This window comes from Salmo salar, chromosome ssa01 (genome assembly GCF_905237065.1).
Source record: "Salmo salar chromosome ssa01, Ssal_v3.1, whole genome shotgun sequence".
Lineage (NCBI taxonomy): Eukaryota > Metazoa > Chordata > Actinopteri > Salmoniformes > Salmonidae > Salmo > Salmo salar.
Window position 1 is genome coordinate 59,563,937 of NC_059442.1, and position 25,750 is coordinate 59,589,686.

Sequence of the window (25,750 nt, forward strand, 5' to 3'; positions counted from 1 at the left end):
GTTTCCCTTTGTAGTCCGTAATAGTTTTCAAGCCCTGCCACATTGACAAGCATCAGAGCTGGTGTTGTAGGATTGAATCTTAATCCTGTATTGACGCTTTGCCTGTTTGATGGTTCGTCTGAGGGCATAGCAGGATTTCTTATTAGCGTCCGGATTAGTCTCCCGCTCCTTGAAAGCGGCAGCTCGATGCGGACGTTGCCTGTAATCCATGGCTTCTGGTTGGGATATGTACGTACAATCACTGTGGGGACGACGTCATCGATGCACTTATTGAGAAGCCGATGACTGAGGTGGTGTATTCCTCAATGCCATCGTCTGTGCTAGGAAAACAGTCCTGTGGTGTAGCAGCCGCGTCATCTGACCACTTCCGTATTGAGCGAGTCACTGGTACTTCCTGCTTTAGTTTTTTCTTGTAAGCAGGAATCAGGAGGATAGAATTATGGTCAGATTTGCCAAATGGAGGTTGGGGGAGAGCTTTGAATGCATCTCTATGTGTGGAGTAAATGTGGTCTAGGATTTTTTCCCCCTGGTTGCAAATGTGACATTCTGCTAAACATTTGGTAAAACTGATTTAAGTTTGCCTGCATTAAAGTCCACTAGGAGCGCCACTTCTGTTAAACAAAGTTGAAGCACAAAATAGTCTAGAATGTCATTGTATGCTGTAGCGTTAAGATTTTCCTTCACTGGAACTAAGGGGCCTAACCCGAAACATGAAATACAGCCCCAGACCCTTATTTCTCCTCCACCAAACTTTACAGTTGGCCGTATGCATTTGGGCAGGTAGCGTTTTCCTGGCATCCACCAAACCCAAATTGGTCCGTCAGACTGCCAGATGGTGAAGCGTGATTCATCACTCCAGAGAACGTGTTTCCCCTGCTCCAATGGCGTTGAGCTTTGCACCAGTCCAGCCTACGCTTGGCATTGCGCATGTTGATCTTAGGCTTGTGTGTGGCTGCTCGGCCATGGAAACCCATTTCATGAAACTCCAGAGGCAATTTGGAACTCGGTAGAGAGTGTTTCAACCGAGGACAGACGATTGTTACGCACGACAGCACACGGCGGTGTCGTTCTGTGAATTTGTGTGGCCTACCACTTCACGGCTGAGCCTTTGTTCCTCCCAGACGTTTCCACTTCAAAAACAGCATTTACAGTTGACAGAGGCAGCTATAGCAGGGCAGAAATTTGACTGACTTGTTGGAAAAGTGGCATCCTATACTGGTGCCACATTGAAAGTCACTGAGCTCTTCAGTAAGGCCCTTCTACTGCCTACGTTTGTCTATGGAGATTGCATGGCTGTGTGCTCGATTTTATACACCTGTTAGCAACAGGTGTGGCTGAAATAGCCGAATCCACTAATTTGAAGGGATGTCCACATACTTTTGTATATATAGTGTAGGTCTACCAGATTACTTATTTTCCCTTGCGCAAAATAGCCTACAGCTGTGTGTCTGTCTCGAACTCACCGGCCCCGGAAACTCTGAGGGTCCAGAATATTTTATACAATGTTGCAAGTTTGCTAGCATGAGCTTCAGGCCGGACCAAGTTAATACAATAGTTGACACAATATTTAAAAGTTCCATCTGTAGCCAATGTGATTTACAGGATATTAATTTTTTTTAAATCTGGATATTTTCTACCTTCAACGTTTGTATTTGTTGGCTTTATAGGCATTAGATGTTACTTTTAGATTTGAATCATTTTCATTTAGATATAATTTTGATTAACTACATGACATTGATTTTGAGATATGAAGACATTATTATAAAAGGAATAAATTATCTGGCATTCAGATCAGTAGAAATGGTACGATAACTTGGCACTCCAACTGGAAAAGGTTGCCGAACACTGGTGTAGCTTATTACCGGCAACTTCAGGAGCATAATGGCAGAATCTGCGAAGGCCAGCAGCAGAGGGCAGTGGGAGGAGAAGGGCCGGGAACAGGTTCTTTCCTTCTAGTTAGGCTATATTGAATTGTCTCTTCATTTTAAGCGCAGTGCTTAAAGCATGAGACAAGCTCAGTAGCCTACATATAGTGTATTTAATCAAACAGAGGGCTTGCCTATAATATGAAAAAATACAAGTTTTAAAATTTCAACCAATCGATTCGTCACAAGAACAGACGACTCTTGGTATTTAAAAAAAAAAAATTACTCGGATACAGCCAGTTGACATACCGTGCTCCCACCCATCCAGGACATCTACTCGAAACAGTGCCTGAGGAAGGCATGCAGCCTCATCAAGGACCCCACATACGCCAGCCACGAGCTGTTATCTCCCTTACTGTCAGGCAGATGCTATCAGAGCATGAGGTCTGATACCAATAGGTTCAGATACAGTTTCTATCTACAATCCATTAGAGTGCTGAACACTTGAACTGAGCACCTGCTGATTCTGCACACCTTAGCACACACGCACACACCCACACAGACAGATACACCACAACTGCTGCTACCAGAATCTTAATATACTGCTCAATTTATACACTTGCCCCCATCCCCCCTTCCCCAATACACATGTAAACATGAGACTAGACTATAAATTGTACCTTCCTGTATTATACTAATGCTAAAACACTAATGCTAAACTTTATGGTCGTATCCTTATCTTGTATTATTTATTTTGTTGTTGCATTGTCGAGAAGGAACCTGCAGGTAAGCATTTGTTGGATGATCTATACCATGCGTTTCCCGTACATACAGCAGTAAAAAACTAACTACACTGAACAAAAGTTACAGTTAATAAGGAAATTAGTCAATTTAAATAAATAAGGCCCTAAATCAATGGATTTCACATGACTGGGAATACAGATATGCATCTGTTTGTCACAGATTATTTTAAAAAGTAAGGTGGGACGTGGCTCATTAAGCCAGTCAGTATCTGGTGTGACCACCATTTGCCTCATACAGAGCAACATCTCCTTCGCATAGAGTTGATCAGGTTGTTGATTGTGGCCTGTGGAATGTTGTCCCACTCCTCTTTAAATGGTTGTGCGAAGTTGATGGATATTGGCGGGAACTGGAAAACGATGTCATACACGTCAATCCAGAGCATCCCAAACATGCTCAATGAGTGACATGTAGGCCATGGAAGAACTGGGACATTTTCAGCTTCCAGGAATTGTGTGCAGATCCTTCAGACATGGGGATGTGCATTATCATGCTGAAACATCAGGTGATGGCGGCGGATGATCTCGTCACGGTATCTCTGTGCATTCAAATTGCCATCGATAAAATGCAATGGTTTTTGATGTCCGTAGCTTATGCCTCTCCATACTATAACCCCACCACCACGGGGCACTCTGTTAACATGGACATCGGCAAGTCGCTCACCCAAACAATGCCATACATCCTACCCAGTTTAGTTGAAACCGGAATTCCTCCATGAAGCGCACACCTCTCCAGCGTGCCGGTGTCCAAAGGTGAGAATTTGCCCACTGTAGTCGGTTACGACAGCAAACTGAAGTCAGGTCAAGACCCTGGTGAGGATGACAAGCACACAGATGAGCTTCCCTGAGAAGGTTTCTGACAGTTTGTGCAGAAATTCTTCGGTTGTGCAAACCCACAGTTTCATCAGCTGCACCTGGTCTCAGACGATCACGCAGGTGAAGAAGCCGGATGTGGAGAACCTAGGCTGGCGTGGTTACACTTGGTCTGCGGTTGTGAGGGCGGTTGGACGTACTGCCAAATTCTATAAAATGATGTTGGAGGCGGCTTATGGTAGAGAAATTAACATTAAATTATCTGGCAACAGCTCTGATGGACATTCCTGCAGTCAACATGCCAATTGAACGCTCCATCAAAACATGTGTGGCATTGTGTTGAGTGACAACTACACATTTTAGAGTGGCCCTTTACTGTCCCCAGCAGAAGGTGCATCTGTGTAATGATCATGGTGTTTAATCAGCTTCTTGATATGCCACACGTCAGGTGGATGGATTATCTTGGCAATGGCGAAATATTCACTAACAGGGATGTAAACAAATTTGTTCCCCAAATTAAGAGAAATATGCTTTTTGTGCGTATGACAAATTTCTGGGATCTTTGATTTCAGCCCATGAAACATGGGACCAACATTTTACATGGTGTGTTTTTTTGTGTTCAGTGTTTATCAACATTTTAAGCTAAACGTTCCCCAGTGGGCAAAACCTGGACCCTAAACAGCTTCTACCCCCAAGCCATATGACTTCTAAACAAGACTGCTAAATAGCTAATCAAATAGCTACCCGGACTACGTGCATTGATCCATTTTTGCACTGACTATGCACACACACTGGACTCTACACGCACTACATACACCCACACACAACATTCACACACATACGCTGCTGCTACGGTCTTATCTATCCTGTTGCCTAGTCACTTTAACCCACCTATATGTACATAGCTACCTCAATGACCTCGTACCCCTGCACATCAACTCAGTACTGGTACTTCCTGTATATAGCCAGGTTATTTTGACTCGTTATTGCTATTTGTTATTCATTGTGTATTTATTCCTTGTGTCACTATTTCTACTTTTGGTAACACCTTATTTGGATCTACTAACACTTATCCTAACCCTAAACTTAACCCTTACCCAAAACCTTATCCTACTCTTAGCAAGCAGTTGCTTATCAACAGATAGAAAATCTGGACTATCAAAATAAAGTGTGAGCCTATATTAAAAAAAGTATTTATCTTATCTTTAACTCTGCATTGTTGGAAAAGGACCCATAAGTAAGCATTTCACCGTTAGTCTACACCTGTTGTTGTTTACGAAGCACATGATTAATCAAATTTGATTTGAACTGCCTTGGTTGCCCAATAAAGATCTGCAAAACTCAGTTTAATCGTCCTGGGGTGATGGGTGAGGATTAAAGTCTATTTTTGGGAGGACTGGATAAAATGCAGCCAGACAGATGTTACAGGCAATAATCCTACAATGACTGTATGAGGGATGCTAGGTGAGAGGGAATGATAAGCAGAGGTGACCAGTAAAATGCAACAATCTGATGGAATAGCCAAACACATTGTGATGCTCTTAAATAATGTATGAAAACTACATTACTGAGCAAAGCAGACTGAAAATCCTTACTCTACCTAGGCTACATTTTTGTAAAGGTATCAGTCTCAAAATGAGAAGAAGCATTTGTCTGGAAAACATGCCGACGGCCCATGTGGGGAAAATAACAGCAATTATTTATGTTATGAAAATGGACTCAACACCACCTGTGTAACACCCCCACTGCTCAATGCCCTAACAGGATCAGGGAGCACATGTGTGTCAACATAAACTTGTAGTGTGTGTGTGCTAAAGACGGTAGCATAGCATTTTCTACTACTTCACTCAAAATAGAACTGAAATCACATGCATTATCCTTAAATTATTACTGTACTCTGAGACAAATGTACTTTTTCCTGTTGTCGCTTTCCCTCAGCTACTAGGAAATTATAGTACCCATTGTTATGCCCGGTGCCCTAGCAACAGTGAAATTAGAAGATGTTAAATAGAAATCTTGAAAACATTGAGCTGAAACAGATTGTGCAGATCCATATTTAACAGACAGTGAATTATCCTATCACTTTAGAAAGTAAAGAAAACTGGTCAGGCGTCTTGTAAAAAAAAAAAGATCCACATTTCGAGCAAAAGGAATCATTATCAGGATGTCATGAATAACATCCATTGCAGTGGGCTTTGTGTGTATAACTGCAGCGCTCCTTTTCAACACATTAGCAAACAACGCATTCAAAAGCATTATTGATTAGAACCCTAACCTAGGGCTAGCACAATTACCGTATAACCCATGGTTATGGATGAAGACCGTAATGAAAATAAAATAACCGCCATAACCATTTACAATTTTGGTTTTTGATTTTTTTTGTGCAATGAACAGCTGACTGAAGACGGGACGGCCGGGCATTCGTGCAGTTGTCAGTTTCTGCGGTAACATGGACTCTTAACAACGTGATGAAACTTTGTTGGTCCTTGCTACAACAAGCAAGGTGTTGACTTAAGGTTAGGCATAAGGTTAGCAGTGTGGTTATGGTTTAGGGTTAGGTTTTAAATCACATTTTAACAACAACAAAAAAATTGTAGAAATGGGCAGGGTTCAGCCATAATTTTGGACTTTGTGGCTGTGGAAGCTAATGATGACCAGCGTGGGTTGGAGCAAAGGATTCGTCGGTTGCCTAGGCAACACCCCCCACATTGCAGCTGAAACACACATTGCACATACAGTCAGGAGCGGAGGAGAGGAGAAAACATACATACATTTTTTTGGGCTGGCCAATTAGTGTCATCCAAAATCCCATGACAGTCACAGCCCTACCCTTACATAGGGTGACCACATGTCCCGGATTGTGCAAGAAAGTCCTGCATTTTGGCCCTTTGTCCCACAACCAAACATTTTATCAAAAAAAATGAACAGCACTCATTTACAAAAAAGGTCAATTTATCACACATTTCACTCAGACTTCCTCTTCATTCGAGGAAAATAGACATGCCAACCTGTACCTTTTGCAGTCCCGTTACGCTTATGACGAGATAGATCATAAGGATATACTGGTGATGTTAAACACTTCTCCAATCGTTGTTGAGATCTGATATTATGCACAGCGCAAGATGAGACATTGGTTGAGATATGACATTGGCCTATCACATTTGTCAAATCCTTTCGGGCTGAATTCCATCTAAATTTGGAGAAAATTGGACAGTTAAGTACTTACAAAAAGCGTGCTTTTAACAAAGAGCTACCAAAGTATGTAAATCGCCGTATTAGACTGAAACATAAGGTAAATATCAAACTAGTGCGGTTTGCTCATTCAACATATTTGCTTCTACTTCACTCAATCCTGTTTTAAGTCTCACTTCCTAACGGTTTTACATTCCCTGAAACCAACCAGAAAATGTCCTTTGGCCACATAGTCCCAATTTTCAGAAAACAGCTACACACGTGGTCTCTCGTTTTCTGCATCACCAAATTTGGCATGAGGCAAGAGTAGGCTAGGTGCGCTTTAGTTAAATGGGATGTGTGTGTGTTTGGGGGTGCTGGCCCCAAAAAAGTATTAATGTAGGCTACACTGTCCCGCAAAATCCTGTTCTCCCTCATTTGGGTATTTTAAATGTGGTGACCCCACGCTGAGCACCAGTCACTAACACGCACTTATGCAAGAGTATGCAATATGTTGTTCTATTGACAGAGGTTGGACATAGGGGGAGATTGGTGGGCAAAGCATGGCCATTTTTCCTGTCTGAAGTACAAAATGGTGGCTCTCTGTTTAGAGGCTGTAGTAGTACTTCTAGCTTCATTGTTTTATAAACCTCTTTTCTCCCTCTCTGAGATGCAATAAAACAGCTAAATAACAATGACAGCTCAATCAATGAAGTGTCTGAAGTCCCAGGTTATCCAGAGTGGAGAAGGGGGTCCATTAAAAGTAGCTACCTACATGTAAAACTGTGCTGTGTCCAGCTGTGTCCTTCCCCCAGCATGTAACGTCAAAGAGCTCAAAGAGAGAGCGATAGAGGTTAGACGCTAAAGTGAAGGAATAACAGATGTCTGGAGAGAAATGATGTAACAAACAACCCAGCTGACAGTGGATAAGTGAGAGATGAGGGTTGTTTGATGCCGTAATGGCCGCAACGCCATGAGGCTCCACCAATTACTGATGGCCCAGGACATCTCAAACTAAAATCATTTCTGAATTTCACACAGGACATAAGAGTCATATTGTAGAGCCAATCCAACAACCACCCAAAGTCATGACAATTAAAAAGGAATGACGCACAGTAAGCCCAAGCTTACAAAACAATGATGCCAATCTGGTCTGTCCTGTCCACTCTCAGATAAGGATGGGAACAGGGTGAATAGCTTAGTGCATTTTACTCTGATCTGATCCACCAAGTGATTGGCCCCTTACCTGGCAGATCAGGTCAACGTAAATAGTCCGGGTGGCCATTTGATTAATTGTTCAGCAGTCTTATGTCTTGGGGGTAGAAGCTGTTAAGGAGCCTTTTGGTCCTAGACCGGTCAGGATGCTCTCGATGGTACAGTTGTAGAGATTTTACAACTATCTTGGTGCGTTTGGACCATGATCGTTTGTTGGCGATGGACACCAAGGAACTTAAAACTCTCAACCCGCTCCAATTCAGCCCCGTCGATGTTAATGGGCGCCTGTTCGGCCCTCCTTTTCCTTTAGTCCACGATCAACTCCTTTGTGTTGCTCACATTGAGGGAGAAGTTCTTGTCTCTGACCTCCTTCCTATAGGCTGGCTCATCGTTGTCGGTGATCAGGCCTACCACTGTGTGTCGTCAGAAAACTTGATGGTGTTGAAGTCGTGCTTGGCCACGCAGTCAACGGGTGAACAGGGAGTACAGTAGGGGTGCATGCTTAGTCCCCTGAGAGGCCCCAGTGTTGAGGATCAGTGTGGCAGATGTGTTGTTGCCTACCCTTACCACCTGGGGACAGCCCATCAGGAAATCCAGGATACAGTTGCAGAGGGAGGTGTTTAGTCCCAGGGTCCTTAGCTTAGGGGATGAGCTTTGTGAGTACTATGGTGTTGAACGCTGAACTGTAGTCAATGAACAGCATTCTCAGAAAGGTGTTCCTTTTGTCCAGATGGGAAAAGGCAGTGTGGAGTGAGATTGCATCATCTGTGGATCAGTTGGGGCGGTATGCGAATTGGAGTGGGTCTAGGGTTTCCGGCTTGATGGTGCTGATGTGAGCAATGACCAGCCTTTCAAAGCACTTCATGACTAGCGACGTGAGTGCTATGGGCGGTAATCACTTAGGCAGGTTACCTTCGCTTTCTTGGGCACAGGGACTATGATTGTCTGTTTGAAAGATGTAGGCATTACAGACTCGGTCAGGGAGCGTTTGAAAATTTCAGTGAAAACACTTGCCAGTTGTTCTGCGCATGCTTTGAGTACACATCCTGGTAAATCGTCTGGCCCAGAGTTCTGCCATCTGTGACATTCAGAAAATCCTAAATGTCCACTGCTCGGTCATCAAAGGCTGTTTTATTTTACATCACCTCAGAACCCTTGCTTGCTCAGTCAGAGTCCTTATCATGGGCACCTCAAACACATGCACCCTTTTAGGCAACTCCTCCAGATAGGTGCATTTAGCCTACAATTAACAGTTAGCTCCAACACATGAGCCGAACCAGATCTTTCACAACAAGTGGCTATGCCATGCCAATAGATGTCTGTGGCCACACAGAGGAACATTAAAATAGTTACATTTAGTTGTTCTTCTCAGAAAACAACCAAACCATTATTTGCCTGCTCTGCAGCCCACACAGTACATAGTGGATAAAAGGAAAGCAAGACAAAATGAACTGACACAAGACAGCGTTTCATTGATTTTTAAGTGAAACAATGTGCCTACTCACATTCTCTGGCATTTAAACAGCAATAATTACCTGATTAATCTCACCTAATTACTTAAGTGTAATCTAAATCAATGAGAAAAGCTGGTTTTGTAGGGACCATTTGCTGCATTACGGTGTTAACAATGTTGATATCAAATAAAACATGTAAAAAGCAACAGCCAGGGGTCTCCCAAGTGGCACAGCAGTCTAAGGTACTGCATCGCCGTGCTTGAGGCGTCAGTATAGACCCGGGTTTGATCCCAGGCTGTGTCACATTTGACCCAGCGTCATCCGGGTTAAGGGAGGGTTTGACCGGCTAGGATTTCCTTGTCCCATCGCACTCTAGCGACTCATTGCGGGCCGGGCGCCTGCAAGCTGACTTTGGTCACCAGCTGGACGGTGTTTCCTCCAACACATTGGTGCGGCTGGCTTCCAGGTTAAGCGAGCAGTGTATCAAGAAGCAGTGCGGCTTGGCAGAGTTGTGTTTCGGGGGACGCATGACTCTCAACCTTCGCCTCAACCTTCGCCTCCCGAGTCCGTAGGGGAGTTGCAGTGATGGGACAAGAATGCAATTACCAATTACAAGAATGTAATTGCAGTGATGGGACAAGAATGTGATATCACAAAATTGGGGAGAAAAAGGGCTAAAAAAAAAAGAAAAAAATATTTCTTTATTTTAAGCAACAGCCAGGTAGAACAATGATAAACATTATTTATAATGGACCAAAACATATTACAGTAGTTTATTAAACAAACCTATATTCACAACTACGCATTCTGAAAAGGGCAATTCCACAGTAACGCAGAGACTCCACAACTTTAAAAATGTATGCCAAACAAAAACCAATGATTGCAAAATTAAGCAAACCATACAACTCCATGCACAAGGACGACTTTTAACAATTTCCACAGAATTTTACTAAAAAACACATTTCCTTGAAGATAGTGCTGAGCGATTAGTGATTTTTGAGGTCGGTTCAGTTTTGGTTCGATTACTGTTTTTTTTTTTTTTTTAATTTAATTGTCAGACTTTTCGACTTCAATCATTTGGGTTGAATGCTGTAACATAGAATAAAACCATTAATATAATTCCCATGATGGTAGTGACTGCCCATTACTGCTTATCACTTATTAGCCATTTATTCACATTACTTTAAAATATTTCAGTTGTGCATATTACATGCGTTTTATTTGATGACTATTATTTAATTCCAAGTCAACATCTCATCTCTATAGAGCTGCTGCCTATGCTTTCTGACAAAAAAATATATTTTGTAGTTCTTCAAAGTAAATAAAGCATACTTTTATGACTACTGAATACCAATGATGAATCACTTAAATCATGTATTTTCAGGTAGAGATATCTCGCGAAAACAGCTGCTCTCTAGATTCATTTCATTTTATTTAACTAGGCAAGTCGGTTAAGAACAAATTCTTATTTACAATGATGGCCTACCCCGGCCAAACCCTAACCCGGATGACGCCGGGCCAATTGTGCGCCGCCCTATATCCCCTCACGATCGTGCATTCTTCTGCCTCTTTTGTAGCAGGCATAAAATAAGCACAGACCTGACAAGTAGAAGTGGAATGGATCATGGTCATTGTTAGGGCTGGGCGATATGGCCAAAATCTCATATCCCGATATAGGTAATTTCATATCCCGACAACGATACATATCACGATATAGCACATTTTCTGTATATTCAATAAATAAAGTTTTTATAAAATGACCACATGTAAAGGCCTATTTCTTATTATATTTTGAATTATACTCAACAAATAAAAGGTACTTACTCATATTTGATTATTTCTCTTTTTATTTAGAACCTTTGTGCAAATTTTCAATTAAGCATGTAACAAAATATTAATGTATAAAATCTAAAAAGGTAAATAGAAAATACTTCAACTATAGTTGCAAACAAAAAAAATATAGGCCTAAAATATAAATATATATTTTGGAGGGCTTGCCTGTTATTTTGGCATTAATACGTGTCACATATCAATTTGCATTTGGTACCTTGGGTCGAGTGTCAGCACCAACTCACGAAACTCCAGTGTCTCGACTGTGTAAATTGCTGCCATGTCTTTGCAGATGTAAGTTGTAACGGCAGCTGTTCTCTCCTTCCATCTTTGTGATTCTTTGCCATATGGTGTGCCGCGGGCAAAAATCTCTTGCAACGTCTGAGTCGGGGGTTTCTTTTGAGCACTCGACTGTACTTTTTTGGATCTCATCCGTAGACTCTCTCCATACTGTTTCACATCATTCTTGCATAGGTGGTAAAAAGAGGTTAGTTGTGTTTGAGCCTGTTGTCGGGACTGGTCTGCGGCATATTTTGCAGAAGACGGTTTTCTGGTCTGTGTCAGACTTTTCATACCCAAACCTAGGGCTGGGTAATAATTCAATAACTAATCGAGGAAATTACTTCCCTCAATCACGATATACAAACGTTTAGATTATACAACGCAAAAAAAAAAAATGGAACACTAAAATAACACATCCTAGATCTGAATGAATGAAATAATCTTATTAAATACTTTTTTCTTTACATAGTTGAATGTGCTGACAACAAAATCACACAAAAATAATCAATGGAAATCCAATTTATCAATCCATGGAGGTCTGGATTTGGAGTCACACTCAAAATTAAAGTGGAAAACCACACTACAGGCTGATCCAACTTTGATGTAATGTCCTTAAAACAAGTCAAAATGACTGGGCATGCTCCTGATGAGGTGGCGGATGGTCTCCTGAGGGATCTCCTCCCAGACCTGGACTAAAGCATCCGCCAACTCCTGGACAGACTGTGGTGCACAAGTCTGTGGATGGAGCGAGACATGATGTCCCAGATGTGCTCAATTGGATTCAGGTCTGGGGAACGGGCTGGCCAGTCCATAGCATCAATGCCTTCCTCTTGCAGGAACTGCTGACACACTCCAGCCAGATGAGGTCTAGCATTGTCTTGCATTAGGAGGAACCCAGGGCCAACCGCACCAGCATATGGTCTCACAAGGGGTCTGAGGATCTCATCTCGGTACCTAATGGCAGTCAGGCTACCTCTGGCGAGCACATGGAGGGCTGTGCGGCCCCCCAAAGAAATGCCACCCCACACCATGACTGACCCACCGCCAAACCGGTCATGCTGGAGGATGTTGCAGGCAGCAGAACGTTCTCCACGGCGTCTCCAGACTCTGTCACGCCTGTCACATGTGCTCAGTGTGAACCTGCTTTCATCTGTGAAGAGCACAGGGCGCCAGTGGCGAATTTGCCAATCTTGGTGTTCTCTGGCAAATGCCAAACGTCCTGCACGGGCTGTAAGTACAACCCCCACCTGTGGACGTCGGGCCCTCATACCACCCTCATGGAGTCTGTTTCTGACCGTTTGAGCAGACACATGCACATTTGTGGCCTGCTGGAGGTAATTTTGCAGGGCTCTGGCAGTGCTCCTCCTGCTCCTCCTTGCACAAAGGCGGAGGTAGCGGTCCTGCTGCTGGGTTGTTGCCCTCCTACGGCCTCCTCCACGTCTCCTGATGTACTGGCCTGTCTCCTGGTAGCGCCTCCATGCTCTGGACACTACGCTGACAGACACAGCAAACCTTCTTGCCACAGCTCGCATTGATGTGCCATCCTGGATGAGCTGCACTACCTGAGCCACTTGTGTGGGTTGTAGACTCCGTCTCATGCTACCACTAGAGTGAACGCACCGCCAGCATTCAAAAGTGACCAAAACATCAGCCAGGAAGCATAGGAACTGAAAAGTGGTCTGTGGTCCCCACCTGCAGAACCACTCCTTTATTGGGGGTGTCTTGCTAATTGCCTATAATTTCCACCTGTTGTCTATTCCAGTTGCACAACAGCATGTGAAATTTATTGTCAATCAGTGTTGCTTCCTAAGTGGACAGTTTGATTTCACAGAAGTGTGATTGACTTGGAGTTACATTGTGTTGTTTAAGTGTTCCCTTTATTTTTTGAGCAGTATATATATAGCCCTTGGTTCTCCCCAGACCTGACTGCCCTTAACCAACACAAAAACATCCTGTGGTGTTCTGCATTAGCGTCAAACAGCCCCCGTGATATGCAACTTTTCAGGGAAGTTAGAAACCAATATACACAGGCAGTTAGAAAAGCCAAGTCTAGCTTTTTCAAGCAGAAATTTGCTTCCTGCAACACAAATTCAAAAAAGTTCTGGGTAACTGTAAAGTCCATGGAGAATAAGAACACCTCCTCCCAGCTGCCCACTGCACTGAAGATAGGAAACTCTGTCACCACCGATAAATCCACTATAGTTGAGAATTTCAATAAGCATTTTTCTACGGCTGGCCATGCTTTCCGCCTGGCTACCCCTACTGCAGTCAACAGCACTGCACCCCCCACAGCTACTCGCCCAAGCTTTCCCCATTTCTCCTTCTCCCAAATCCATTCAGCTGATGTTCTGAAAGAGCTGCAAAACCCCTATTACAAGCCTGTTCAACCACTCTTTTGTGTCGTCTGAGATTCCCATAGATTGGAAAGCAGCTGCTGTCATCCCCCTCTTCAAAGGAGGGGACACTCTTGACCCAAATTGCTACAGACCTATATCCATCCTACCCTGCCTTTCTAAGGTCTTCGAATGCCAAGTCAACAAACAGATTACCGACCATTTCGAATCCCACCGCACCTTCTCCGCTATGCAATCTGGTTTCAGAGCTGGTCATGGGTGCACCTCAGCCACGCTCAAAGTCCTAAACGATATCGTAACCGCCATCGATAAGAAACAATACTGTGCTGCCGTATTCATTGACCTGGCCAAAGCTTTCGACTCTGTCAATCACCACATCCTCATCGGCAGACTCAATAGCCTTGGTTTCTCAAACGATTGCATCGCCTGGTTCACCAACTACTTATCTGATAGAGTTCAGTGTGTCAAATTCGAGGGCCTGTTGTCCGGACCTCTGGCAGTCTATGGGGGTGCCACAGGGTTCAATTCTCGGGCCGACTCTTTTCTCTGTATACATCAATGATGTTGCTCTCGCTGCTGGTGATTCTCTGATCCACCTCTACGCAGACGACACCATTCTGTATACTTCTGGCCCTTCTTTGGACACTGTGTTAACCTGTTGGGGGTAGGGGGCAATATTGACACGGCCGGATAAAAAACGTACCCGATTTAATCTGGTTACTACTCCTGCCCAGTAACTAGAATATGCATATAATTATTGGCTTTGGATAGAAAACACCCTAAAGTTTCTAAAACTGTTTGAATGGTGTCTGAGTATAACAGAACTCATATGGCAGGCAAAAACCTGAGAGGATTCTATATGGGAAGTGGCCTGTCTGACATGTTGTTCTTCATCTTGGCTCTTTTTATTGAAGACTGAGGATCTTTGCTCTAACGTGACACTTCCTACGGCTCCCATAGGTTCTCAGAGCCCGGGAAAAAGCTGAACGATATCGAGGCAGCCTCTGGCTGAAAAACATTATCGCTTTTGGCAAGTGGCCGATCAGAGTACTATGGGCTTAGGCGCGTGCCCGAGTCGACCCCATGCTTTATTTTCTTTCGTCTGTTTACCTAAATGCAGATTCCCGGTCGGAATATTATCGCTTTTTTACGAGAAAAATGGCATAAAAATTGATTTTAAACAGCGGTTGACATGCTTCGAAGTACGGTAATGGAATATTTAGAATTTTTTTGTCACGAAATGCGCCATGCTCGTAACCCTTATTTACCCTTTCGGATAGTGTCTTGAACACACGAACAAAACGCCACTATTTGGATATAACTATGGATTATTTGGGACCAAACCAACATTTGTTATTGAAGTAGAAGTCCTGGGAGTGCATTCTGACGAAGAACACCAAAGGTAATAACATTTTTCTTATAGTAAATCTGACTTTGGTGAGTGCTAAACTTGCTGGGTGTCTAAATAGCTAGCCCTGTGATGCCGGGCTATCTACTTAGAATATTGCAAAATGTGCTTTCACCGAAAAGCTATTTTAAAATCGGACATAGCGAGTGCATAGAGGAGTTCTGTATCTATAATTCTTAAAATAATTATGCTTTCTGTGAATGTTTATCGTGAGTAATTTAGTAAATTCACCGGAAGTTTGCTAGTTCTGAACGTCACATGCTAATGTAAAAAGCTGGTTTTTGATATAAATATGAACTTGATTGAACAAAACATGCATGTATTGTATAACATAATGTCCTAGGTGTGTCATCTGATTAAGATCATCAAAGGTTAGTGCTGCATTTAGCTGTCTTCTGGGTTTTTGTGACATTATATGCTAGCTTGAAAAATGGGTGTCTGATTATTTCTGGCTGGGTACTCTGCTGACATAATCTAATGTTTTGCTTTCGTTGTAAAGCCTTTTTGAAATCGGACAGTGTGGTTAGATTAACGAGAGTCTTGTCTTTAAAATGGTGTAAAATAGTCATATGTTTGAGAAATTGAAGTAATAGCATTTCTAAGGTATTTGAATAATGCGCCACAGGATTCCACTGGCTGTTACGAGGTGGGACGATTTCATCCCGCCGGCCCTAGAGAAGTTAACAACCCTCCAGACGAGCTTCAATGCCATACAACTCTCCTTCCGTGGCCTCCAACTGCTCCTAAATACAAGTAAAACTAAATGCATGCTCTTCAACCGATCGCTGCCTACACCTGCCCGCCTGTCCAGCATCACTACTCTGGACGGTTCTGACTTAGAATATGTGGACACCTACAAATACCTAGGTGTCTGGTTAGACTGTAAACTCTCCTTCCAGACTAACATCAAACATCTCCAATCCAAAGTTACATCTAGAATTGGCTTCCTATTTCGCAACAAAGCATCCTTCACTCATGCTGCCAAACATACCATCGTAAAACTGACCATCCTACCGATCCTTGACTTCGGCGATGTCATTTACAAAATAGCCTCCAATACCCTACTCAACAAACTGGATGCAGTCTATCACAGTGCCATCTGTTTTGCGACCTGTACGCTCTCGTTGGCTGGCCTTCGCTTCATAATCGTCGCCAAACCCACTGGCTCCAGGTCATCTACAAGATCCTGCTAGGTAAAGTTCCCCCTTATCTTTGCTCACTGGTCACCATAGCAGCACCCACCTGTAGCACGCGCTCCAGCAGGTATATCTCTCTGGTCACCCCCAAAGCCAATTCCTCCTTTGGCCGCCTCTCCTTCCAGTTCTCTGCTGCCAATGACTGGAACGAACTACAAAAATCTCTAAAACTGGAAACCCTTATCTCCCTCACTAGCTTTAAGCACCAGCTGTCAGAGCAGCTCACAGATCACTGCACATAGCCCATCTATAATTTAGCCCAAACAACCACCTCTTCCCCTACTGTATTTATTTATTTTGCTCCTTTGCACCCCATTATTTCTACTTTGCACTTTCTTCTACTACAAATCTACCATTCCAGTGTTTTACTTGCTATATTGTATTTACTTTGCCACCATGGCCTTTTTTTGCCTTTACCTCCCTTATCTCACCTCATTTGCTCACATTGTATATAGACGTATTTTTCTACTGTATGTTTGTTTTACTCCATGTGTAACTCTGTGTTGTTGTATGTTGTCGAACTGCTTTGCTTCATCTTGGCCAGGTCGCAATTGTAAATGAGAACTTGTTCTCAACTTAACCTACCTGGTTAAATAAAGGTGAAATAAAAAAATAAATAAAAAATGTTTCGATAATATCGATATCGAAGAATTAGGTACAGCAGTCCATTTCATCTCTGACGCAGCAAGAACATGCGGAGAAGTGACAATATGCACGTGGAGAGGTATACGCCCACTAAAAACCACTTAGCACCTCGACTGATGGAGTAGCCACTATTAACCACAAAAAATGTGTGATGTAGGCGAAAACAGTGGCAGTGATAGCCATGGAGAAGGAGCAGCTTCCAACGAAGAAATTATTGATAAAAAAGGGTTAAACTGTTTCAGTAATTTGGAAGTGGTTTGGCTTTTTGAAGTCCGACAAAGAGCAGAGCGATGCTTGGTGCAAATTGTGCCGTTGACAGGTGGCTACGAAGTCTGATAATACGACAAACCTTTTTCAACATCTGAAGCAAAAATCACTCTTTGGAACATGCAGGAATTTTGAGTTTGCGCCACGGTATTGATAAACGCCCCTCAAGCACCAGCCAATCTAGGGATGTTTTCCCGAAGCAGTCAACACTGACAGCGTTTATACCCTACAAGCAAACATTGAAAAGACAGACATCACTAATGCTATTATGCATTGCTAAGGACATGCTACCAATTAGCACAGTCGAAAAGTAAGGTTTCAAGAGGCTTATCAATTTAATTGACCCCAGGTACGTGCTCCCTGGCCGCAAACATGGAACAATTTTCCTTAAAGTATAATTTTATGTGTAGCTCACATAATTTAATAAAAATGCAACCTTTATTTCACTAGGCAAGTCAGGTAAGAACAACTTCTTATTTACAATGGCGGCCGATCGGGGAACAGTGGGTTAACTGCCTTGTTAAGTATAGTCTGGCCCAGGAGTGTGAAGGTGAACGGAAAGGCTGGAGCAACGAACCGCCCTTGCTGTCTCTGCCTTGCCGGTTCCCCTATCTCCACTGGGATTCTCTGCCTCTAACCCTATTACAGGGGCTGAGTCACTGGCTTACTGGTGTTCTTCCATGCCGTCCATGGAAGGGGTGCGTCACTTAAGTGAGTTGAGTCACTGACATGGTCTTCCTGTCTGGGTTGGCGCCCCCCCCCCCTTGGGTTGTGCCGTGGCGGAGATCTCTGTGGGCTATACTCGGCCTTGTCTTAGGACGGTAAGTTGGTGGTTGGAGACATCCCTCTAGTGGTGTGGGGGCTGTGCTTTGGCAAAGTGGGTGGGGTTATATCCTGCCTGTTTGGCCCTGTCCGGGGGTATCATCGGATGGGGCCACAGTGTCTTCTGATCCCTCCTGTCTCAGCCTCCAGTATTTATGCTGCAGTAGTTTATGTGTCGGGGGGCTAGGGTCAGTCTGTTACATCTGGAGTATTTCTCTTGTCTTATCCGGTGTCCTGTGTGAATTTAAATATGCTCTCTCTAATTCTCTCTTTCTCTCTTTCTTTCTTTCTCTCGGAGGTCTTGAGCACTAGGACCATGCCTCAGGACTACCTGGCATGATGACTCCTTGCTGTCCCCAGTCCACCTGGCCATGCTGCTGCTCCAGTTTCAACTGTTCTGCCTGCGGCTATGGAACCCTGACCTGTTCACCGGACGTGCTTGTTGCACCCTCGACAACTACTATGATTATTATTATTATTATTATTATTATTATTATTATTATTATTATTATTATTATTATTATTAGACCATGCTGGTCATTTATGAACATTTTAACATCTTGACCATGTTCTGTTATAATATCCACCTGGCACAGCCAGAAGAGGACTGGCCACCCCTCATAGCCTGGTTCCTCTCTAGGTTTCTTCCTAGGTTTTTGGCCTTTCTAGGGAGTTTTTCCTAGGGAGTTTTTCCTAGCCACCGTGCTTCTTTCACATGCATTGCTTGCTGTTTGGGGTTTTAGGCTGGGTTTCTGTACAGCACATTGAGATATCAGCTGATGTACGAAGGGCTATATAAATACATTTGATTTGATTTTGATTTGTTCAGGGGTAGAACGACAGATTTTTACCTTGTCACCTCGGGGATTCGATCTAGCAACCTTTCGGTTACTGGCCCAACTCTCTGCCTAGTGGTTTGTTCAGGCATTAGGCATTCTTGAGTCTGAAGCAGATATGCACCTTTTAAACATTATTATATTAATATCGTGATAATTATCTTTATCAAATGAAAAAATATATAGATACCGTGAGAATTTATTTGCCATATCGCTCAGCCCTACCCAAACCATGTCCATGCGACCGAAGTAGCCCCTCTTTTCGGTACGAGCTCCGTGTCTCTTCCGTGCTCTGTGTCACACGTTCACTCTCCTCCATGTTTGTTTGTGTTGCAAATTTCAAGAACACAAAGCGTCGTCCAATTGACGAAAAATATTGCCGTAAAGAGTGTGATTTACGACAACGGAATACACGATAGAGCATAATATGAAACGATACACGTTTTTCTTTCGTCACACGATATATATATATCGTCATATCGCCCAGCCCTAGTCATTGCAGTTAATTACCATGTTTTATGCGCTGAACTACCGTAAATTCCGGACTATAAGCCGCTACTTTCTTCCCAGCTTTGAACCTCGCGGCTTAAACAATGACGCGGCTAATATATGGATTTTTCCCGCTTTCAATTTGTTTTTTTTTGTTTTTTAAAACACATTCTGTGACGTGCTCAGTTTTTTGGCGGCATGAAGCTTTCATTAGACCAATGAATTGCCGAACGGGTTAAGGTCAAACAACTTTTTTGTTTACTGTTTAGATTAAATCGAGCGCTCTCTAACTTCCCATCATTCTGATTACGGTAGTCATTTTGTCACCCTCATCATGGCAAAGACACGGAGAAATGCATATGATGCAGCTTTCAAGTTGAAGGCGATTGATCTGGCTGATGGAAAAGGAAATTGAGCTGCTGCACGGGAGCTTGGTCTTAATGAGTCGATGATAAGACGTTGGAAACAGCAGCGTGAGGAATTGACTCAGTGCAAAAAGACAACTAAAGCTTACTGCTAATTTTTAATTTTTTGTTACAAGCAGTGTTTCGTTAAAGCCTATTTATTTTTCTTACAAGCCGTGTTTCGTTAAAGCCTGTGTAAAGTTCATTTGTTTCAATGTACCGGTAGGCACCTGCGGCTTATAGACATGTGCGGCTTATTTATGTTCAAAATAATATATATATATTTTTTATTCAGTGGGTGCGGCTTATATTCAGGTGCGCTTAATAGTCTGGAAATTACGGTACCTAGAATATTGTCCTGTCGTTAACTACAACTCCCTACTATATCAAACAGTTCAGACAGGACCTGATTTATCTCTAGAGAAACTGTGCAATGTGCGCATTGAGCTCACAGAAAAAAAACAAAGCGGAATTCAAATAATAAACAATGTTGGTCAACTAATTGTAAAAAAAAAAGAAGAAAAAAGACATTTCAGGTAATCGCTCAGCACTGCTTGAAGAACAGTGCAGATGCAAAGATTGGTAACAGAATGATGGTTTATGCTGTTGGTACCGTCATTCTGTTACCGAACTGTGCATCCCTCTGTTAGCGTGGATTTGGCAAAAGAAAACTCACACGCAAAGACCACATCTTGGAATAAATCATAGTAGGCTAATAGCAAACTAAAAAAGTGATTTTGGCATGCTACATTCTAGTGTATCTCCAACGCACCTGCAAACAACCTAACCAGGATGTGAAGTGCATTTTACTTCACAGGATAGAACAGGCAACAAGGTAACATTTTGCTGGAATACTGCTATTCTAACAATCCAAGCAAAGGAATGAGACAGGAATAATGTTAATCACGCTGTACAGGAGACAATGTGTAGAGGTTTTACATTCCAATGCGGCTATCGCTGCAGGTCCAGCACACCAGTGTGACCCTTCCAAACATAACACAGATGAGCCAGCTGCATGGGTCAGTGTGCCATGTAATTGGGGCCACCAATTCTGAGCCCAGAGAGTGCTGTCACAGCACTTATGATAAGCTGACAGAGCAACAAGAAGCATTTAGAAGAAGCTCAACCATAGCAACGTATAGGTGATAGGCTAAGGCCTACCTTTTCAGCAAAATTCAATCGATTAGTTTTCCGCAACTTGAAAAGGCCTCGATTTATTCTACATTAAGGCCTAGTCACGTTGAAAAGGTAACACTTCACATGAAATTGCTCTTATACCTGAGAAGTTACAGCAGTAGTACAGAGTAACAACATTACGGTAACATAATAGCCTAATTTAGTAAGGCAGTATATCATCAGTTAAACTTACCTTTAGGCTATGTGACATACGTTTATAGAAAATCAGTAAACTTCCAGGCCTAGCTTAGTCTACATTGGGTTTTTTTGTTTACTTATGAGAGTGCAACCAAATATAAGAGTGAAGGTGAACACTTCCAGTAAATAATATCTACAAAAGGGTGCCAGAAAAAAAAGTGACAGAGAATAAATAAATAGGTGAAAAGACACTGCACATGCATTCATGTTTCTAACAGGGAAATACTAGAAAGGTTTAGTCTTTCAATATTACACAAGTGTTGGCTAAATGTTTAACTGTCACTATTTCACACCAGGTTGTGATTATTTAAAAACATTCTGAATGTCGTGACAGGAGGGCACTCCTCTGTCTAAAAAGGATGAACCCTATCCTTTCATAGGTCTGCAACCATGATGTCCCTCAATGGCTTCCTTTGCAACAGGTGTCATCCCATGTCTCAAGACCTTAAACTAACACACTGTGTGCATACTGACAGTGGGTATGCCCTGTCTGACAGTTGAAAAAACATCAAGACAGCATGTTTTGTTGTCATTAAACCTTTCAATAACATGGTGGCCCATTTTTAACCTAAACATTTTCCTAAAAGGTTGCAGGAGGCTAAAAGGCCTAAGCAGAGCCTTAAATTGAGCTAAATAGAAGGCTCTGCGCCTATGTATTATCACCAACTTGGAGTCCAAATATGCATCTTACAGATTTTGGTAACTATAGAAATAGAAGTGAGGCAGTTGAGGGCCATTTTCCATAGTCATTAGGTTAGCTTGAAATAAATATTGATACACATTTTTGACCATCTCTCGGCAGGCCTACTGACTTGCATAGACCTAAACAAATATAAAATTGTAGTTTCTGAGAAAGTTTTACCTGATTTTGTAATTTGGCAAGGTGTGTTTCTTCTTGATGACTCTTTTCAACTGGTTGACAATGACTGAGGTAAGCTGAGGCAAGGGCCTTCCCTCGAACTGTGACTTCACCTCAAAGTCTATCAATGGGTCCTCAAGGAACGTGAAGGACCAGTGCGTAAAAGGCACGCGAGTGAACTGCAGCTTCAGTCTTCCAACCACACGCGTCATCTTTACGAACAGGTAGGCTGACTTCCCAAAAACAAGGTCTACATCAATTGCTAGATGGAATCCCCCATTATATTCAAGGTCCACCTCGAAATTGAGTTCCTCGGGCATGCCGTCTTCATTTAAACGCACTGGATTAATAAGTTTGGCCGTTTTAAAAACGGGCAAAGAATTACCCAGGGAGATATCCCTGAGACTGAGTCCCTCCAACAGCCGACCAGCTGTCTTGGTTTGTAATAGCTCCTCGAACTCCACCTTGATCTTTTTGGTCAGCCAGTGCCTAACGACAGGAGTGTCGCGGAGTTCTCTGAATAGGAACAAAAAGATAGCGTTTAGAAAATTGCACGTCTCCGGTTTGGAGGTGTGGAGTGGCTCGCTTTGACAATGCGGTGGCGGTTGTTGTTTAGGGCTACTGCTTGTGACAGCTGCTTCCTGTTGCCTGGGAGAGATGGCCTCTTGCTGTTTGGATGCAGCAGATGCTGCGATGTCTTGTTGTTGACCTGATTCGGCATGTTGGTTATTGAAGTAATCCTTCAAGGCGAGATCAGGCACTGCTTTGACATATTGCACTGTCCCGGTTTTTGCCTCGGGGCTTCTCCGGTAAAGCAGTAAGAACTGTAATACCAACGTAATGAGTGCACCAGATAATGCGGAAATTACTATCAAGTAAATCATTTCGAGCAGTTGCCTCTTCCCGTTTCCGCGTTATAAAACAATCATATTCCGCCGTTTAACCGTAATAACAAAGCAAGTTCCACCTGGTTGCTCACAAACCTGCCATATTAGCTGCCTTTTCTTGGGGTTCAAGCTCTTCAGCTGATTGGATGAACGTATTACGTGGTTGTGCGTAATGACGGATTTACAAAAATGTACACTACCATACCAAAGATTCTGGATATGATGCCGTCTTCGTGTGCTAGTCGGAACTAAACTCACATTTCCGACTCGCTAACTGGTTGAACGTGGCACTAGTATGATTACAACTAGTTAGCAAATCTGAAATGTCAGTTTGACTAGCACTTTTGAACGCGGCAATACTTGTCTCTCCGCCCTAACACAAAGCGGCACGGAGCTCCCCCTATTCCTCTCTTTGGTTTGGTGGATACATCTCATTATTTGAGTTGTTAACGTCAACCACCTGTATTAAATATCTGCTACGCTATGTAGCAGATATGTATGTCATGAATATGTATAGCCATCTAGAGACAACTCCGATATAAATGGGGGTTTTCAAAGTTGCCGGGATATCACGTGTCCTACTTATCAGTACACTCGTAACAATCTAAGCATGACAAAACTTATATTCGATCAAATAAACCTCATAAATAAAAGAAACTAAACAACGTCACCTGCTGGAGAAGACAGATTTCTGGCAAAGTTCTGCCTCTCGCTTCGCCTTTTCCGCTCTGACCATAAGCAACAACCGAGACCAGGGAAACTGTTGGTGCATTCAATGCCATGTTCAAAACAACTGGGAACTCGTATCTTGGAATTCTCCGACTTCAGATTTTTAACACATTTAAAACAACTGGGACCTCTGGGGAAAAAAACGAGGTCCGACCGGGAACAATTGATTTGAATGGTCATCCAACGAGGAATTCCAACTCGGGAACTCAAGCAACTTTCTAGAGCTCTGACTTTCCGACCTGAAGATCACTGATCACTTTTTTTTTTTTTTAAGAATGTAGTCCTGCTTTGTGGCATTTTGTGAATGCTTTATTTTATACTGATGCACTATACGTTTTTGTGCGTGTGGATATGGTTGTCCTTGTTCGATAGAGCCATTGGACAAATTTCTGCGATGTGCCTATCTGGATGAATTGCTAATTATAAACTGGGTGGTTTGAGCCCTGAATGCTCATTGGCTGACAGCCGTGGTAGATCAGACCATATACCATGGGTATGACAAAACATGTATTTTTACTCTAATTACTTTGGTAACCAGTTTATAGTAGCAATAAGACACCTAGGGGTTTGCCGTATGTGGCCAATATACCACGGCTAAGGGCTGTATCCAGGCACTCTGCATTGCGTCTTGCATAAGAACAGCACTTAGCCGTGGTATATTGGCCATATACCACACCCCTTCGCGCATTATTGCTTAAATATACAAGCATACACCTTTTTTCCAGTCTCTGAAAGACTACAACCACAGAAATGTCTAAACCCAGAGATACAACATCGCAAGACTTTCGGAGACGCTTGTGGAGCAGACCTGGCCTGGGTGTGGCGTTTGATAAGTCAATGAGAGGTAACGAGCTAGTTAAGTTGGCGAAACAACTACCGGTAGCCATATCTATGACTAAAAATAGAAGAGGTTTTACAATCAGAGAGATTTTGTATCCTGATTGTAAAACCTCTTTTTAGTCATAGATGTGGCTACTAAACAGCAGGCTAGGACGTTACAACCAGACACCTAAAGCTAGGTTTACCAGCAAACGTTAGCACATGACTGGAGTTGGTTAGCTAGTTAGCCTGGCACTTGCTAACTTATGCACCAAGCCTCGCATATGTAACTTGTTAGCAAATGTGTAACATCAACAACTGTAAATTATTTTACTAGCTAACGTAAACTCACTCACTTTTGTACATCGCCATGGTCCATACAATTGACTTTATTTTAGCGCCCCAAAAACGTAATACTTCCAGATCAACTGTAATGTCAATACCATTGTAAAGCACAATTTCTCCCCTTTCCACCAAAATTAATGACATGACCTCCACGCTGCCCGTTTCTGCATAATTCAAGAAGGCAATGAGCTCCTTCGGGTCTTTTTAAAAATGGAGGGTGGGGAAGTGAAACTAATGCGTGATAGTGAGAAGGAGAGGAGATGTGTGGGAAAACTAGCTTTTTTTCCACTCGATCTGTCCAACTTCTCACCTTATTGCCTCTAAAATGTAAATAAAACACTATAAAGAGTTTATATAAATGTGTCATTACATACCTATTTGAAGGTTTGTGTCGAATTTGAATCGGTTTTTAGGGCGGTGCTAAAGTGATCTTCAGAAGTAAACAGCGGCTTTGAAAGTCATGATCGCTTACAGTGATGACGCAAAAAATGACTAGGTATCCCCCCTTACCCCCGTCACTGTTCATTTCTTGTTTTTAAACGATGAGAGAAGTGCTACACCTGGTGGAGAGAGAGATTGTAAGACAGAAATAGTTGCTTTATGCGTGCTGTACGTTACGGCATGACACGTCACGATGTAACGGAGGGTCCATTTTTTTCTACTTTTCTTCAATACTGTAATGACCTGACTAGATCATAAAGGAACAATTGTCCTGACAGAGGATGGAGTTAACGAATGGACGGTTTATTAACCCAACTTAACACAGGCTACTGTTTGGCCGTAGCCCACGCCAAATGAATGAAAGGTACCCTACAAACCAACCGTGACCTTCTCTTGTGAGGCCCAGATGTAAGAGAGAGAACAATGGCTAAACCCGGTCTTAACT

General features: G+C 42.8%; 1 protein-coding gene across 1 annotated transcript in view; it reads right to left on the minus strand.

Moving 5' to 3' along the window:
* The window catches only part of LOC106606546 (PDZ domain-containing protein 8), a 77,953-nt gene extending 54,721 nt beyond the window's left edge, over positions 1-23,232 (minus strand). Inside the window, exon 1 of the mRNA XM_014202832.2 lies at positions 22,088-23,232. Within this exon, the coding sequence (XP_014058307.2) occupies positions 22,088-22,968 (881 nt within the window). The 5' untranslated portion in view covers positions 22,969-23,232. The remainder of the gene's footprint in view (positions 1-22,087) is intronic.
* Positions 23,233-25,750: the final 2,518 nt, after the last annotated feature.